At 31.8% G+C, this 19164-nt stretch overlaps 1 protein-coding gene across 1 annotated transcript; it reads left to right on the forward strand.

Moving 5' to 3' along the window:
* Positions 1-125: 125 nt before the first annotated feature.
* LOC148621488 (histone acetyltransferase KAT7-like) lies at positions 126-16861 on the forward strand. The gene is made up of 13 exons (XM_088575944.1): positions 126-229; positions 5852-5951; positions 6484-6930; positions 7774-7856; positions 8544-8630; positions 9194-9400; positions 9683-9880; positions 10463-10552; positions 10856-10996; positions 12074-12167; positions 13833-13979; positions 14138-14244; positions 15221-16861. The coding sequence occupies exons 1-13, from the start codon at positions 215-217 to the stop codon at positions 15344-15346; spliced, it is 1842 nt and encodes a 613-aa protein (XP_088432070.1). The 5' UTR covers positions 126-214; the 3' UTR covers positions 15347-16861.
* Positions 16862-19164: the final 2303 nt, after the last annotated feature.

The following is a 19164-nucleotide window of genomic DNA, read 5'->3' on the forward strand; positions in this document are numbered from 1 at the left end:
GATATAAGTTGTAAAACAAAGATATATATGTTTATCATATAAAATAACAAAGGTGATATGAAATAACAAAAAGTAATTGTAGTTGTGCTCTTTTGATCATAAAAAATTGTTGGTTTTCGGTCATATTTGAATTGAAACCGGAAGTGAATTTTAGCGGCCGAAAATGTATGGATTGTTTATCTTTTGGAAAAATCGAAAACGATAGTTTTTTATAATGCCCCGGCGGAAGGTAATGGTTTTGCGTACATTTATATATCATTTAATAGTTGATACACTCATCTGGATGTCAAATCAAATATTGAATGTGTAGTTAATGTAGAAATTCGATATGAAAATTTGATCGATCATCGAATGAATGAAAACCTGTTAACACTTACTTGTATGCGTGAACCCATGACGTTTGTCTTCATAATTACAATATTTCATATGTGACATGCTAGTCTCCAAGCGTCTTTGAAGAAACATATTTCCATTTGTTGCACTCAGAGTTGTTGAAGAGTTTGGTGTGATCGTTTTAGTCTAGTATTTATTAGACAACTTTCACATTTGCCATTTATGCATTCATGTTAACCCGGAAAGTAATCAGTCTTCTGACTGGGTGGTACAAAACTCCCGTTTTTGTGGACGTCTACAGCAAGACAGTTTATAATTGTCGTTTTCATTTTTGACAGATACCATTTTCATTGTTTACACATACAAATGTATACAAGTGTCCTAGCTGGAGTAAATGGAGGGGAGCCCAACCCTTATCATGCTCATGGCCATCTGTCCCTTTTGAGTACCTCCTTAGTGCACATTTACAATTATCTGAATGTCCCTTTAATATTATATTCTTGTTATTAAATTACCCCAAGCCAGTTAAGAAGTGTCACCTTCAAATTACTACACCCTGTTGTAATTAATTTTCAGGTAAACCTCAGGTAATTATTGGTGATCAATCAGCTGATCAGGATTATTGGACGATGATTGACAAGTAAAAATTGGATCCCCATTTGATCTATCTCCATTTTATGGACAGCCAATAAGTTTCTTTATAATTAATTTCTACTGCACAAATAATTTCACAAATATTTTCAACTGGTCTATGTTTTGTAGAGCCACAGATGTAAACAATTGCTTGTTGCATATAATTGTTTATTCAAAATGTAACTTACCCCTATAATTTCAATATTTGAATAAAAAGTCACTTTTATTTGATAAAAGTCTATATCTTCAATAGAACAGAACATTTTCCAAAAGTTGTGATTGCAATAGTGATAGAAAATAATATTTCTCTTAATTAAGTATGATTTTGAAATTTACTTAGAGCAATATTGAATATTTATTATATTTCATGCAACATTTCACCTCATAGTATGTCATAAATGTGAAGTTATAGCAGGGAAATGCTGTCAGACACATGTGGGGTCTTAGATTAGGCCAGAGCGTCAGTAAAGCAGCACAGCTGCTAGTAGGACATACTCTGACTGAGTTCTTCCGTCAGGTATCCTGAAGGCTGGGCTCCGCTTCATCCAACTACTAACAGACATTTACCAACAGAATCCCTGTAAGGGGCAGTCATGCAAGATCTGCAAGGATTGTCAAGACAGTAAAAACCCCCAATCATCATTTACAGTAGTGTAAAGGAATGCTGCGTAACTTTAAGAGCTATGATGATATACAACTACACATCATTCTGATACTATGTATTCTCTAAAATGAAGGAAAACTATACATGTATGTTTAATGACATGTATATGTTTGCACAAAGCACTTGGTCAACTGAGAAAGGTCTTTTAATACAAGAAGGGTGTCATGCATACATATATATATAACGTCTCAGAATGTGACAACTCTATTTGCTACACTGCTCCATCGGATCAAATTGATACAGGGAAGATATATAAACGTATAGAAAGGTCTGAAAAATTCCCAACGATGTTAGAACTGTCAAATTTGCGATGCGAATTTTTGGTCGTTCCCTCCGCGGGACTCGAACTCGAACTGCTATGACATCTATGGCAACACCGCCTGCACAAAGTCCAGCGGCCCCGTGCAGGCCCGGGTGTCAAAAGAATAGGCCTGCACAGCGCTAAGCTTGTCGTAAAAGGCGACTAAATAGTGCTCAGAAACCTAGCCAGGGGTTAGGCGCTCTGCCCACAGAGCAACTGGGATGTGTGCCCCAGGTGGTGGAATGGGGTACCCCTGGCATGTTACATGCTGGGGTTGTCAGGCTATAATACGGAAAACCTGACCGCTAACCATAGTGGTGCACCGTGTTGGGAAAGATGCCACGTTCCTCGCACGTTAAAGAACCCTGCTGTGGTATTCGATAGGAGTAGGAACCTTTGCGCTCCGCCACAGGAGGCTAAATTGCCCGACCTTACCCATCCCCCCTTTTTCTAGTGGCAGTCAAAATTTGTCAACCCTGTTGTCCTTGTGACCCATCCTTTTTTTATCATTTCATGTTCATTTTATCATCCATTTCATGTTCATTGTCTGAATATAGCTGAAATATTGCTGCTCGGACGTTAAACCCCAACAAACAAACAAACAAAGTCCAGCGCCCTAGACCACTCGACCAGCTAGGCTATATAAAAATATAGCTTTCGCTGGCCGGATCATTCCTCCTTGTAGGATTAACCTAGGGCTGTAACTTAGTACACGATGTATGGTGGTACGGGACATATATATAAATATATATATATAAATGCAGTAAAAGTTATTCAGATTGCAAAATATGATGTGACATTGTACATTCACACATTGTCCCGCCTTCATTTTCAAAAGTTTGCAGGTACATGTATGTAATAAGAATACAAACATACAAGAAAAGGAAAAAAAAGGAAGATATTTAATGCAAACATACATGTATATGTAAATCAGTGTCCCTTTTTGGTTGAAAAAAAAAAAACATGCTGCATATTGATGTGTTCTCTTCTCTGTGCCCTCTACATTGTATTTTCCAATCCTAGCTAGAACACTGTATACCATTGGTCATGTATATACTTGGTTAATTGAAATACTCTTGCAAATATATTACCAATATGAATTAAATTGTACACATTGTCACATGGCTCAACTTCTATTTTGGTAGTGACTTACATTGTAGCATACTACCAACCATATTCATGCGATTCAATTTAAGTATGGTACACAGAAGAGTAAATGATGTAAAAAGGCATGCAGAAAATGATAGCAACTAACTAGTTATTTCTGCTACTAAAGGCCCTTCATGGTCTTACCACTTTTATTCCTTTTATGTCAAAGCATGTAGTCTGTTAACCCCACTCCAGTTGTCAAAATATCAATCCTCTGATTTAAAAATTCAAAACAACAATTGATGGACATGTTTGTTTCTGTACGTGTAACCTGTGGTTCTTTTCACAAAAAGTCTTAAGTGTAAAATTAGTCGTATGTAAGTTATGATGTCATAATAGAGTACATAATAATAAAGGGCTGCTGGATATTCTTCTATTCAATTACGAAAAGAAAATGTCACGATTGTAAATGCTTCCTACTGAAGGAATGGATGAATGACAAGGGTCATTGGCTGCCATTGTTATTTTTGTTTAAACTGGTTCTGGTGCAATGGTAAAATTCACGGTCATGCATATATTTCATTATCCTCTGACTTCGTTGAGGAATGTTCATTTTTGTATCCTACATAGCAAACCATTAATCAGTTCTGATTATTTTATTGTTGGTTGAAGATCAATGCTAAAATTTTGATTTAATTTTGAATGCATACAACCATTTTTTTGGTGTACAGTAAATCACAATGCTGATTAAAAAAAAAAGAATTGTATACCATACTTGTACATTTTTGTACATTATGGCTACAAACACTAATGTCACTTCCCATAGGCTTCAATGCTAATTTCACTAAGTTCAATAAGTTATGGAGCTTCTATCTTTAGTTCAACCTAAAGAAGACAATACATCACCTAAAAGCTGCATGTGTACACTAATAGCCCAGAAAATATATATGTGGGGTTTACTACTTTGCAATGCGACACCGGCTCCTAGAAGACAATGAGCTAAAATAGAATGGGAATTCCCCCACATTTCACAAAAAGGGGTCTTCATGCAGAACTCATAAAAAATATTTAATTCAGTAAGTTACAGTGACCGTTTTATGTAGAAATAAAGGAAATATAATTCCCTGCCAAACACAAGCTCATTTGTGTAGATTTGATGTGCACTTTTTCCACAGCAATAAAAGACAAGTGCACTAAAACTTGTGTAGGACTATTTTTGCATATGTTCTAAAAGCTTATGGGTTGAATTAGTGGTATATACATGTAACCTACATGTATAATATGGAATGTTAATCTGATTTTAATATGTTAGTAAACACCCCTTGACCAGACCCTGATGGTGTATAATCCACACATAAAGGCCCTTGTTCTTGGTTAGAAAAAAAAACAAATTTGTAATTGCACTGGAAATAGGTTGCACTGGAAACAGAAAATGTTTGATTTCCATAGAATCCCAAAATTAGAGACTATTCTGTTATTGACTTCAGGGCCTAATTGATTAGGAGAAATGAGCAAAAAATAATCCTTGTTTGTACTGACTTCTCCCATTCATCTTCTATAGAGTGAGAAGAATTTTGTGATAGATTACATAGACAATAATGTCATTATTGTTATTTTTCAAAGATAATTCACTAAAACTTCTCAATGCCATCAATGTATAGATTAGGCCCTGAACTTATTGTTTCTAGAAGTAGATCATTTCACAGGACTGGGACAACATGTTTTCCTGATAGTAATTTTTATTTTATTTAGAGAAATTTCTAACCAGCCTTTGCTTCTGGGATGTGTATCTGTACTTTTCTGGTTAAAACTGCTTAAAATATTAAACACTTTCATACAGATAAAATCTGACTTGTACACATTTTGTATATACATGTACACATGTGATAGATACAAAATATTTGTCAAAAATGTCGTCGTGTGAAATCTCCAGCAAAGAGGATCCAGAAGGTTAAAAGGTATGCATTTACGTCAAATCTGGTGGAAACTGGTTTACGGTTTTATACTAGACAAAGAAAGCATATCGGGATTGAAGGCTGCAAGAACAGTAGTACATTTGTACATGTAGTTACAAACATGTATGTGGAAATACCTCTCCAAACAAAAAAATAACTGAAATGCTTTTATAATAAATGTATCCTTTAAAATTCCTGGTAGTAATCAATTTGCTCCCACTGCAGCGTCACCCAGTCTTACACATCCTTATAATTGGTAAACTTTTCTGTGATGGTAGTGAATGTGAAAGTTGTCTTTACTTAGTCTTACATTTCACATGTTTGTTGTGCATCACAATATTGTGAGAGTAGGAATAATTCATGTCCAATAAAGCCCTTTACCATCATCTTGATAAATTCTTTTGGACTGATATACATTTAACTCATGTAATATGAGTATGGTTAAACCTGATATTCTCCTGGAGAAATATAAATTCATACCACTTTTTGCTTTGTAAGCTCTGTTTTTTAATTCTAATAACCTTCCAATATGGTTTTAATCTTCCAGATATACAGTTTGATTACAATCTTAACAAATTTGAATTCAAAGAATATCTTTAGGGGGTACCTAACATCTTTTCAAAAAATTATTTTTCTTGTTTGAATTTCTTGAAGTTTTACTCAGGGTTTTACTTGGACAAAAGAAGCAAAATATATAATATAATCTTAATCTCAAATAAATACAGTCAAGTGAGTCAGTTTTCTAGTTTGAAAGTACATTATGAGTTATTTACTTTTGAACCGGGACAACCACTGACAGTCTTTCTTGTTTAATTTAGCCCTGTGTTTTGCTCTAGCCACTTAACAACTAATATTTTTTTTATTTTTATATTTCAGCCTATTAAAGACACAGCAGAGGAAGCTGAAAGTGAGCCTAGCGATTCTGATAGTGACCACTCAGAACCAACATCTCGAGTAACAAGAAGATCTGCACCAGGTTAGTGAACAGTGTAGTTAACTGCTTATTGATTATTGATATTGACATGTACATGTACACATATCTCAAGTTTTTGCATAAATTTTTTTCTGTCATGTTTACCTGTAAATGTATAACTTTTTGCTTTATAACAGCCATTGTAAAGAAAATGATTATGTGTACATGCATTATTTAAGCAAGGATACATGTACATTGCAGTTGAAAAAAAACTTCGTTCTTTTTTTTCATTTCAAACACTCAAAGAAAATGACATTGAGTATAGGCTTAATATTGGAAGTACATGTCGAAAAATATATTTAAACATTTTTTTTTAAACACGCAGCATTTGTAAATTATCATATCATCACTGCATTCAAATACAAATTTTATTTAACATTTAGAAAAATGAAGTATCTACTAGTATCTTTGACATTTTGAATTTATTCAAATACATTGTACATGTATGAATGAAAATTGGTATAATGGTGTACATGTACATGTAGTTTATGCAAACTCTTAAAATCTTTTGTTATATGCTTCATGTGTTTTTTAGACTTGAAAACATTCACAGAACTGACAGTTTCACCTGTTAAAAAGCGAAAAAGAGTGGAAACAACATCTACATCAGAATCTGAGTCGGAGGTTCAAACTCTCTCACCAAAACGTAAACAAATCAGAGGAAGGCGGAAATCTCAAAGTCCTGAAAAAGATAAAAAAATTAAACAAACAGGTGATAGTGACACAAAATCAGAAAAAATAAACAAAAGTGGAAAACAAACAAAAACAATAGCAAGCAAAGGTAATGGGAAATGTGATCGTGGTAAAAATCCGAAATCCAGTAAACACAGTGGAAAAGGTAACCATGGTGATAAAAAACGAACAATTGAAATGACATCTGATGATGGGTTCTTATCAATATGGACAGAAAAACGATCTATACCGTCGTTGGATTACAATGAGAGCAATGCCAAGTGTCCACTTCCAGGCTGTGATTCTGCAGGTAAGATAGTTCATAAATAATTTATTATAAGGGAAATGTATCCCTGTTAAAACATTGGTCCTCACATTATCAACCAGATATTGTATTAGGTAGTAAAATACAAGATTTAAGTAATTATGTTATGAACGTAGGTTATTACATGTACATTTTGTACTTTGAAATAATCTGCTTTTACATGTACAATCTACATGTGTGCATGTAAATTTAATTTTGATATGTCTTGTGATACTAATAAACTGACATATATTTGCTAATTTTGCAAGCAAGAAAAAATTATGAATTTGAATAGCTATTAATGAGTCATTTTATTTGAGAATAGACTCAAAACAGAGTGAAAGTTGCAAAAATGGATAGGCAATTAAATTGATACCCTAAAATATCAAATCAATATCCATAAAAATAAGTTGATTAATAGTACAGTACATTTGACTTTTTCATTTGGATCAACAATTAAAATTCTATTATATCTTGTCTGCCTCTGTGGTCCAGGGTAGCATGCTTGCCTCCAGTGTGGGAAGTATTGGTTGGCTTGGAGTCAGAATAATGCATCTCAGTGGGGTAGCATTCCTACCTGTAGGCTTTTGCTTATGTGAGCTAGCACAATAAAGATTGGGCTCTGCATGTAGGTCTAGAGCAAAGCAGGATCTGTTTGATAGGTCAATCATTTTTGTCCTGAAATGCACGAAATATCTGTCATAGGAAGTTAGAACCTGTTCAGTCAATCAGTTTGAAATGCAAAATAAATACTAACATATATCCCCGAAAATAAGTTTACAGTACATGTATCATATGGCTACTTCGTTTGAATCAACATTTAAGTTGTTATTATGGCTTCTCCTATAGGTCATCTAACGGGACGACATGACAGACACAGAACCCTAGCATCTTGTCCTTTATATCATAATACAACAGCTGAAGAATGTAAAGTAAGAGTACAGTTAATAATTACATTTGCATAGTAATAAAGTGTGTTGAACTTATTTTTGAGCAAATTTGACGATATTTGGCGAACTTAATTAGAAGTTAATACATGTAGTTAAGTGAATAAAATAATTAATATAATTTATAAGAATCAAGAGTCAGCCATTGTAACATGTAATAAGTACTACACAGGTGTTGACATAATGTATGTAAATGTTAAACACTGTATTCGGACAAATCAAAGCTGACAGATTTACCAATAGTATATTATTGTTTTTTTAACAATGGTGTATTATTTTATTGATTTGGAGAAAAAGAATTGATATAATATCATAACAGAAGCATATAAAACATTCATCAAGAATGTACACTATGGGGAACATTTTGTTTTACTTTTGTTTTTTTTTGTTGTTGTTTCTTTAATTCTTTTTTTACACATTAGGAATTGAAGAAATTAGTCATTATTAGGGATTGAATTTCCGAATTTTTTCCACTAGCTTAATTTAGCAAGTACTGAAAATTTACACTCGCTAAATTTTAAGTTTTTTTGGGTTATTTCTGTTCCACTGGCAAATTTTAGCAATCACAAATAATTTCTATTAGCAAAATTGAATTTCAACTATTTCAACATTTAGCTAGTACATGTATTTCCCGTTAAATTCTATCACTGATTATGGGTGCCACCTTTGTAGACACGATATGAAGAAAGACAGAAAAATATCTTGGATAGAGATAAAATTATGGCATCCCTCCAAGATAAAAGAGATTTTCGGAGGAAGGTAAGTATTTTGTTTTTGAAATCATTTTTAGTAAGGTGCATGTATCAATTTGTAAGGTTCTTGAAACATAACATAATGCATGTATCATAAAATATCTTTCAAATAATTTATGCGGAAATATTGTTACGTTACACCATGAAATAATGTCTATCATTTTTTGTGATATTTTAAATTGATTTTTACTTACAGAGGTTGAATTGCTCATGATATAGAATTAATAAACAATTTTGAAACCCAAAATGTTATAAAAAATTATCTAAACTTTTCCATTGGATTTTGCTTTGTTTAATTTGATGTTTTTTATTACTCCATTGAACATGAAATGCACGAAGACTGTCTTCTGGTTTTGGCATATATTGGAAACTACCATTTGCTTTAGCAATGATTTTTGTACAGTAAACAACATATTTTGCAAAAATTTTAATTTCACCCAATTTGCGAGCAAGATAAAACATGGAAAAAAAATCAATGTGAATAAATTCTGTTATATGCTTATTACAGAGGATGTAAGTAACAATATTAGGTATCGATGAAAAGACAGTATGATACACATATTTTAACAGGTACAGACAGATGAACAGAAGCTCAAAGTTGGGCGAATAAGAGATATGAGATCCAAGTACAAAGAGATACCAGAGGACCTAAAAGCAGATCATCGGAAGCATCAAGAAACTCATGGGAGGACGAGGGAACCTCTTTTAAAAGGACTGGCTTCTGATTTTGATCTAAAAATGTTCAGAGAAGCACAAGCTAAAGCTTGTGAAGTTCTTGTAGGTTGATTTCATAACAAGCAATATTCACCTGAGAGAAAAAACTGCATTTTATGATAGACAAATATTTATGATGTTAAAAACATGGGTTTCTTAAAAAAATAGAAGGACTGTTTTTGTTTGTTTTTTTTTTATAATCTAGCTACTTAAATGTAACAAAAAATATTTTATTTTATTATAGTGTTTTTTATTTGTCCACTAATGATTTTTTGTACCATTTTCCTTACAATAAGGTAACTTGACAATACACAAGTAGCTATTTCATTTTTATGTTTTGTGCAGGAACATGAAATTACACAACACTACACTAGAAGTGATCTATCAGAGTACAGGATCAAGAAGTTAGAAATAGGAAGATTTGAGATGACCACATGGTATGCTAGCCCATACCCTGAAGAGTATGCTAGACTTCCAAAAATCTACCTGTGTGAATTCTGTCTGAAATATATGAAAACATCTACCATTTTAAGAAGACACATGGTATGTAAGCTAGTGTTTTATTTTCAACAGTTTACCTCCAAAAACAAGTATTCCCCTAGCGCATTATAGTAAAAATCATGTAATTTTTTTCAATAACTTAAGTTTATTTTGAATAGATTAGCTCTCAAATTCCAAGTTTTATACCAGAACTTATCTTTGAAAAGCAAACAAAATTACTGTTGACTGATTTCGTAGATTGTGATGCAACAGTATGGTACTTAAGCTTTAACTACAGTTTATGAAAATTGTTAATGTGAAATGTAAATGCAGAAGCAGAAAATGTTTGGAATGAATAATTGATTGATTGTTGGGGTTTAACGCCCGAGCAGCAGTATTTCAGCTATATTCAGGTGAATTTGGAATGAAAGATTCGAACTGTAAACAATGGGATATCATGTATAAAATGATGTGAAGTGGAATTGATGATTTACAAATTCATTTGTAGTAACTAATAGTGACAGTGATGGAATATAGACTGCATTTTGTGACAACAGAGGAATAAAACTATTCTGATATTAAATTTCAAATTAGATTGTAATTCTTATAAACTGAACTATAAATGTGTGTTATAATCTTTTTTAGGCTAAATGTGTTTGGCGACATCCGCCCGGGGACGAGATTTACCGTAAAAACAACATAAGTATGTTCGAAGTGGATGGTAAACGAAATAAGGTAGGGGATCTACATTTCCTAGAAGATGGGCAATTTTAGCATATATAATATTGGGTAGAAAAAAGGATTATCTTTCTGTCTTATTGAAGTTTTGGTTCTGGGAAAAAAGACAAATTCAAATGTGTATCTTAAGCATGAAAAAAAACTGTTCTCCCTCAAAATTTGATACTACATTAATTGGCAAAGCACATCTCATTAATTTATTCCTTTGAAAATTGCAAAACGATCATATTGGATGTTTACTCAATAGTCACTGCTTATAATCCTACCTTGTATCATATTATTTTCTTGTTTTTTTTTTAGGTGTATTGTCAGAATTTGTGTTTATTAGCCAAGTTATTTTTAGACCATAAGACTTTATATTTTGATGTTGAGCCCTTCCTGTTTTATGTGATGACTGAGAATGATTCACATGGTTGTCATATTGTGGGATATTTTTCTAAGGTTTGTGTTGTTATTAAGTATATATTCTGTTTCACAGATTTAAAATGTTTGTGAAATTAAAGCAAGTCACAATATGCATGATCTGGAAGCGGTCAAAAATGCTGGTCATTGACAGACAAATTTTGCAAATGACCGATGACCATTTTCCAATATCGGACATAAAAAAAATTGTCAGTCAGCATGATTTTATTACTGTATAAACATCCTGTCTACCTGTCTCCTAAATGTTTATTGGAAATTATTTGACAGGTGTACATCAATATTAATTAGCTGATGTGTTGTAACTGATTAGTTGATTGCATAATTAAATTAATGCTACATGTGCAGCAACATTGCGTATACTTCCCTTCAATCTTTCAGTGGTAACGAAACCACATGGTGCTGAAACTATGAATCACATTTCAGTCGTAGATTGTTATAATTAATTCATCGATTGAATCATTTAAAACAGAAGTCAACAACCCATTCAAATCAATATACAAAATGTATTCACGATTTTATTTTTAAAATAATCAACATTTTTTTTCATCACTCGGAAGTTTTCGGCTGTTTGCCTATGCAATGAGAAAGTCCGAGACACAATGTTTTGTTTACATGTCAGAACGTCCATGTGTGGTCGAAACCGAACTTGTTCACTCGTTCAGATATTTTGTAAAAGACAGTGATGGAATAACACAAGTTCCAATATTTATCTTTAAATAACTACAAAAGAGGGTTTTTAAAGTTTATTCTCGATCTTGGCAGGTAAAAGACTGACACAAACGTCTGCTGAAATTATATAAAATGTCTGACATGGACTGTCAAAATTTCCGAACCCTTGATGCTTATACTTCACAATTTTCAGACATTATGATGAAAATTTGAGAGCATTTTTGAAATGAAGCAGAATTTTTAGAAGTTGTTACTTACTCATGCTTGTGTAATAGAATCTTGTATGGATTTAATTTTCATGGGTTGTATATCTCATTAGCTTATGGTCTTTACTTTACAACTATTAAAGAACTAAAATTGAGAATACCCCAAACATTCCTTGATTGGATGGTAAATTGAAATGTAAATGTTTGTATATTTTTTTAGGAGAAGAATTCCTTTTTGAACTATAATGTATCCTGTATATTGACTTTACCTCAGTACATGAGACAAGGATTTGGTAAAATGTTGATAGATTTTAGTAAGTAAAATATTATGTTCTCTAATTTCAAACCCATATAGCTGTTCACTACATGCAGATAAAAATTTGAAAACAAATTATTTACTAAATAGAGTTTAAAATTATTCCTGAGATAACATTAAAATACAGTCGAACTTCATTCGCTCGAACTCGGATGGCTCGAACACCCGGGATTTCTTGAACACAATTAAAAGTACCAAAATTTTCTCCTATATAATCAATATAAATAACCTTGGATTGCTCAAACACTCGAACTGACTAGTCGGTCCGTTCGGTAATAAATCTTAGAGAATAACCCTCACTAACTCGAACTCGTCAGCAATTTTGTCAACTTGGGTAATAAAAGGTGTGAAAAACTGAAACCCTATCATTAATCAGTGTCATTTTAGTTAATTACAGGTAAAATTAAAGTCATCACTAATTAGGTAGTTTTGATCTTTAACATAACACTGATTGAAGTTCGAGAATGTTCCGAAGTCGGTATGATAAAAGCATGAAAGAAAATCGGATGGGAACAAATTATTGACCAAGGAACTCGAACTCTGAACTTTTTCAAAAGCGAACACAGCATTTTTAATGTTCACAAATCAACATAATTTTCCTAAAGCGAACGAAAAAGATCCACGAACTAACACAACTTTGTAGGAAGTAGGCAATTTCTAACGATAAAGTCGAACTCGGACCGGCACCGAAAAAAATCCTGAAATATACGAACTTCAGTTTCTCAAACTCCCGATAACTCGAACACATTTCAATGGTCCCTTGGAGTTCGAGCTACCGAGGTTTGACTGTATTTCACTAGAAATCATTAGATCAACATACAAATACTTCACTATATTGTTTAAATTTAAAATAAAAATTGGTCAACAATTTTATTGACACCTACATGATTTTGAATTTTGTTAAATGACTTGCTTAATCATATCACAAGATGGCTTTTCCATAAAATGTGAATTGTTCAAATCTGATGACGTTTTATATTATGATTTTTTATCCAGGACAATTTTTAGTTGTTTGTTGTTTGACAAAAGCAAAGATTTACCTCCGTTTTTGTCAGAAGATCTTCTGAAGGTTATCGTTTCTACTAAATAATTGTTTATTTTCAAATGTGGAAGTACATTTTTGTCAACATAGAAATTGAAAAGTACAATTATCAGTATTTTGTCAACAATTGGCACTTAGCAACAAAAATGGTGAATCAAAATGGAATTTCTTGTAAGGAATTAAAAAATTCTTTTTGATTGTGCATATCAATCATAAGTACTAATGTTTGATTTTTATAAACTGAGAAACATATAAAAAGAAAGACAACTCTGCCTTGATAACAAATGGCTGAAGAAAATTATTATTAAATAAAACAGTGGGCTTGAACTGATTTCGAGTATAGATAAACATTAAAAACAATTGCTACATAAAGGTAGATAAACATTAGAATAATTCACAAGATAAACATAATTATACCCATTGTATAAACAATGTTACAATCTCAATAGTTAAATATGTAACCAGCAGGAAATGTTTTTTTTTCATTTTGAATTCTATCAAAATGTTATACATGTAAAAAAAAAGGGCCAACTAATGTTCAATCACCTTTTTTCATAGTAACATTCTGCTATTAGCATGAAAAGGAAGGAACATTTCACTTGATATATTTTGAAATTGTAGGTTATTTATTAAGTAAGACAGAGAGCAAGGTTGGTTCACCTGAGCGACCTTTGTCTGACCTTGGTCTCCTTAGTTACCGTAGTTATTGGAAAGACACATTACTAGGATACATCCATAAATACAAAGGCAATGAGATATGCATTAAAGGTGAGTAGTTTAGTTAAAATAGAATTTCAGGGAATACTAATTTTATTACAACTATAAAGAATGTTTATTAGTCCTCCTTTAGAATTCAAATTCTACTTTAAAACTGAAAGAGAATATTAAAATAAATCTCCTTGATTGCGTGTTGAATATTTTTCCAGATGTAAGCACAGAGACTGCCATAAATGCCAATGATATAGTCAGCACACTTCAGGCTCTTGGCATGCTAAAATACTGGAAAGGAAAACATCTTATCTTACGTAGACAGGCAAGTATTGTTCAGCTTTTATTCATTTGGTATTGAAGGTAACTTTGTAGTCATTTTAGCTGAGTTAGATAATTCATTTGTTTATAATTTTAATGGTACTTTTAAGTTAACTTAAAGCTCAATTTGAAGTTTGTTGGCAAATTTAGCCTTTTATATGGGGGAGGGGGAATTAGTCTGTTGTTGCACTCCAGTGTTTTGGAATCATCAGGAATTTCCCTCGACAGTTTGTGAAATTACCAATAGACCAATAGACCTATAGACTTATTAGAAAATTAAAGTAGTTTAAGTCTATGAGAGAGTAAATCAAAAGAATACATTCTAAGGGTAAAGACTAGACAAGAAAAATAGACACACACAACAAAGAATATGAAATAACCAAAATAAATGACTCTACTATAAACTGAGAGGATGGATCAGGTGCAAGGGTAGGGTAAGCATTCTCTGCTTTTCTAGTAATACCCACCAAGTTGCTCATAAAATCAGACTTTTTTGTTTCCACTTTTTAATGTAATTCTGCTATTTCAAACCTGGATTTTACTGTTACGATTCCTTTTTTTACTGTATATTTACTTCTTATTTTGCCAATTTCTGTTGTGTTGACCTCATAAAATCTTGTCTGTAAAATGTTATGTCAGGAGTGCATGAAAGAGGACAGGAAAACTATGACATGGTGAACAAATATGTTCTCATAGTGCACATGGATACACAGTAAAGATCCAGGAGCTCATGATGATGACCATAAAAATTCTGAAAATGTACATGTATATTGATCATATGTTTGTTCATGTTAGTTTTTGTAATTTGCAACAATTTTGTTGTTTCTCTATTGATTAAATTGACCAATTAGTGTTTATGATAGAAAATGAACATTTCATTGGGAGTTATGTCTCAGTTTTAATTAACCAATGAAAAGTGTTTCCCATAAACAATGCTTTAACAGTTTAGATCTATAAATTGCTGTTTGATGCTATTTTAGGACTTGATTGATAGTTACCTAGAGAAGAAAATGAAACGTCCAACAGATTTTAAAACAATTGATCCAAGCTGTTTAAAATGGATACCACATGCAAAGAGGCAACAGCAACAACCAACAGCAACGTAGAAATCCTTCTCATTCACAATTGTTTAAAGTTGCTGTTTAATGTTAAAAAACATGCATTGGATATAACCTGTTTAAGTCAGCCAGAGTATAATCAAGTCAGAACAATTTGTGGCAATATTGATTAAGTATGCATTTCTCACCCATTTAAAGAGATTTTTTTATGGAATCTCAAATTTATTCATATGTTTTATGAACCATTGTTATTCTATTAATGTGTATGTATTGATAAAATGACTACACTTTGGTTTGTCAGTTTTATGAAAGATAAATGATTTGATGGAAAAGTAAAATAGTAGTCTTTTTATAAAGTCAAAGGAGGATCAAGGATTTCAGATTAGGGAGTGTAAATAGAATTAAGTGCAAGCAAAATGAGGCAAAGAATTATTTGGGGTAGAATTAGTAAAAATTAAGATTTCCTGTGGAAAAGAATTCCTTTTTTTTTTAGTTTTTTTTTTTTTTTTTTTGGGGGGGGGGAGAGGGGGTGGAGATGTCAAACTGGGTCTGCCCCCATGAATCCACATCTGAAAAGTCCTTAGGTTCATAGCCAAGGTTACTTAATAACAGTTTTGCTTAACAAATTTTGTCAAAAATTATAAGAACAAGCTGGTTAAATGTGAAGGAAACCTCTAAAAATATTTTTTGGGCTTGTGAAAACAAGCAACCAGCAATATTCAGAAAATACTGCTTTCAAATGTTGAGATTCTCACAGCCTTTTAAAAATAAAGAAAATAGAAATAACTTGTTTCTTGACTCAGTTTAATTGTTCTTGTTTGAGATCTTGACTGAGAGTTCTTTTTCTATATATTGTCTGGAATACATCAAATGCATCATGATTAGAACTATGGAAGGGACTACAATATTGTACATGTATATTGCCAGTCATATGATTGGTTGCATGTAGGTTTTTGGTGTACTTCTTTCTGTTATATCTCAGAATATTTTTTGTGATGAAGCTTTTTCTATTGAATATAGACAGAGGGTTGTCTGTGGTTTGGAGTCATAAATTTCTGACCTTTAACCTTTTTCTTTGACACATTTAAAGGACTTCATTTTCCTCAAGCGGACAATTGATTTCAAACTCGGGGAAAGTCTAGGTGTCGATTTCACAAAAAAGTCGTAAGTGTATAGTTGATCTAAGTAATGATGTCACAACCAAAAATAGCATTGTGGCATAATTTATGATAAATTTCACACTTCCTGTGAAATCAATGCCTGAACCTTCCGCTTGTGAAAGTAATTTTTAATCCCTGATATGGATCATTATCATAAGAAATTAACATTTTATATGTCAATCATTAGAATATTTGTCAGTTTCATATTTTTTCTTTGACAACTATGTATGGGTAAGTTGATAGGTAATTTTTGTATTCCCTAATACTAAAAAAGTATAAATTTTAAAAAAGAAAATATGCTTATAATATAAGGAAAACTAGCTTTAGAACCAAGGAATATGTTATGTAATCCTAAGTTATTTTTGAGTTGGTCCAATAAACAACAGATCATGATTTTTTATAATTGTTATGGTATGAACAAGGGCATCAGGCATCACTGTCAACTTGGCATGTTTTTTGTACATAACATTTTTCTGTTTATTGATAAGATATTGTATGGTGGGTAATTTAGTTGTGTACAAAATTCTTTCTTTATCAGTTTTCTTTCTTCTTTGAAACAAGGCTGCCTTCAGCACAGTTATAGATTGTATTTTAAAACTTAGAGATAAGCATTGTTAATCTGTAACTAGTATTGCATTGTTTCCATCATTGTATAGATATTAGAAACCTTATAGAAAGATGTTATGCATAGTGTTATTTCATGTGTTAATGGAAGAACTCGGTGTTGCAATAGTAAGTCTCATCACATGACCCTGTGAATTTCCTAGATCGGGTCCTAAATACAAAAGCAAAGAAGTTGTTTTTTATGGAATAAGGACAACAGTCTTATAAAGGAAAACCTCTTATGTGTAAGTGTTTTTAAGAATTAGGCAAAATGGGAAAAATCAGAAACATGCATGTCAAAACCCCACCAATCTGACAGTAAAATATCACTCAAGGTATTTTTTTCTCTATTTGAAAAGATCATTGTTTGGTTTCTGCATCACTGGCCTGGCTCAAAAATTTTTCAATAGAATCTTAGTAAAATGATCAAAATAATGTTTTTTTTTTTCATACCTTGTTTCACCTACTGCCTGATTTTTACAGTGACTGACACTTAAATACAGAATAACAATGAAAACACTGTGATAAGTTTGGTAATAACACTAAATGGACAAGTCTACACATTGTGCATCATATTGATGTACCTGGAATTAGCAAACTTAATACAAATTGGTCTTTGGTTTTGAATGCTTTTAACAGAAGAAATTTTGGATAAAAATAAATTGAGAATGAGACTGACAAGCCCTATTAAAATAAAAAAAAATCCTCACTTTATCCAATTCTTCCACAAGAACCTTCATGCTTCATTTACAGTGTATAAAATTGATAACTTTTCAGTTGTGTCATGATTAGTACAAATAGAACCATGCAGTCCTGAACAGTTTTATTCTGTCTTTCTTATATGTTGTTGATTATTTTATTCCAGTTAAATATTTTTAGGTTTCAGATTTAAAATGGTGCATTTTATCCTTGTAAATATCATTTTCAGACATAATCCTTTGATTTTTTTCCATACTTTCCTGTTTAATAAATGTTGTCTGTTTTTTAGTCGTAGGTAAAATTTGTATGTTCAGTTACAATTACAATTTCTTAGGCTGTGTCTTATCAATTATATTTCAAGTGATATTTTCTTTTGAATGTCCATTCTCAATTATTATTCATTGTAAATGATTGTATTGATAATATATTGAAATAACTTTTCATAGTTTGAATAATGCATTGGATAAAGTTTAAAAGAAGACAAATATAAGTTTTAGGGCTGTGTTTTAGTCTCTCAATAGAGTTGTAAATCATTCTTAGTTACCAATCCATATAAAATTCAGACACTGCCTATTGGAGAGATGATTCATGATTTTGGAAAAAAACCAACAAACTGATGATGCTTTTTTGTTCTACATACACATGTACACTGTATGTTATATTTTCATGTTATGAATGTCCTTTCTGTATTCAGATCTGTAATTTTGAGGAAACCATACATTCATCTCCCATTTTATTCAACCAATTCAAACCAAATCAAGAATGATAACTCTTGCAAATTGGAAATTTGGTTTCTAGTCTGTATAATGTTTATATCAAAAGAAGCAACAACTGAATGATAAAACTAAAACTTTTTGTATGGTCTAACTTTTTAAATAAGAGAGAAAAGAGAAATTAGTGGTTTTATTTTACTGGCATGAATCACCTCCTGTCTGTATTTATTGAAACTGCTAATAAAATACAATAGCAAGATATCTTGTAAAATTTTATTGAGTTCAATACCTTATTTAACCTTGAAGTAATTAGGTAAGACAAATCTCAATTTTCTGGAACAAAAATTTTGTGTTGGTTCATTTTTCATGTTAAAAAGTTTTTGTGAAAGTTCAATATGATTAATTTTATAATTTCTTGAAGAAAAAGATGAATTCAGACCTTACAGTGATATCTTTAAAAGTTAATTGCTTTCATTTTTACAGTAAACAAGAGCAGAATGTAGTTTTATGTTGTGGTTAAACATTTCTTCTTTATATGAATATGGAAGGTTTTTTTTTATGAATATGTAAACTATAGAGTGAAAAATAGCATGCACTCTGTTACACAAGATTAGTTTCATAATACTTCAACTGTAACTTCAACGTTTTATTATTTTGTTTTTGGTAAATTTTTTGCCTTGATGGTAGGAAG

The sequence above is a fragment of the Perna viridis genome, chromosome 3 (genome assembly GCF_037379345.1).
Source record: "Perna viridis isolate PV_CMFRI_1.1 ecotype Kerala chromosome 3, ASM3737934v1, whole genome shotgun sequence".
In the NCBI taxonomy this organism is placed as follows: Eukaryota; Metazoa; Mollusca; class Bivalvia; order Mytilida; family Mytilidae; genus Perna; species Perna viridis.

Excerpts from the sequence above, each read along its gene's own strand:
- LOC148621488 (XM_088575944.1), top strand. Across the intron at positions 10,997-12,073 it reads TTGTGGGATATTTTTCTAAG|GAGAAGAATTCCTTTTTGAA; the intron begins GTTTGTGTTGTT and ends ATATTTTTTTAG. Across the intron at positions 12,168-13,832 it reads TAAAATGTTGATAGATTTTA|GTTATTTATTAAGTAAGACA; the intron begins GTAAGTAAAATA and ends TTGAAATTGTAG.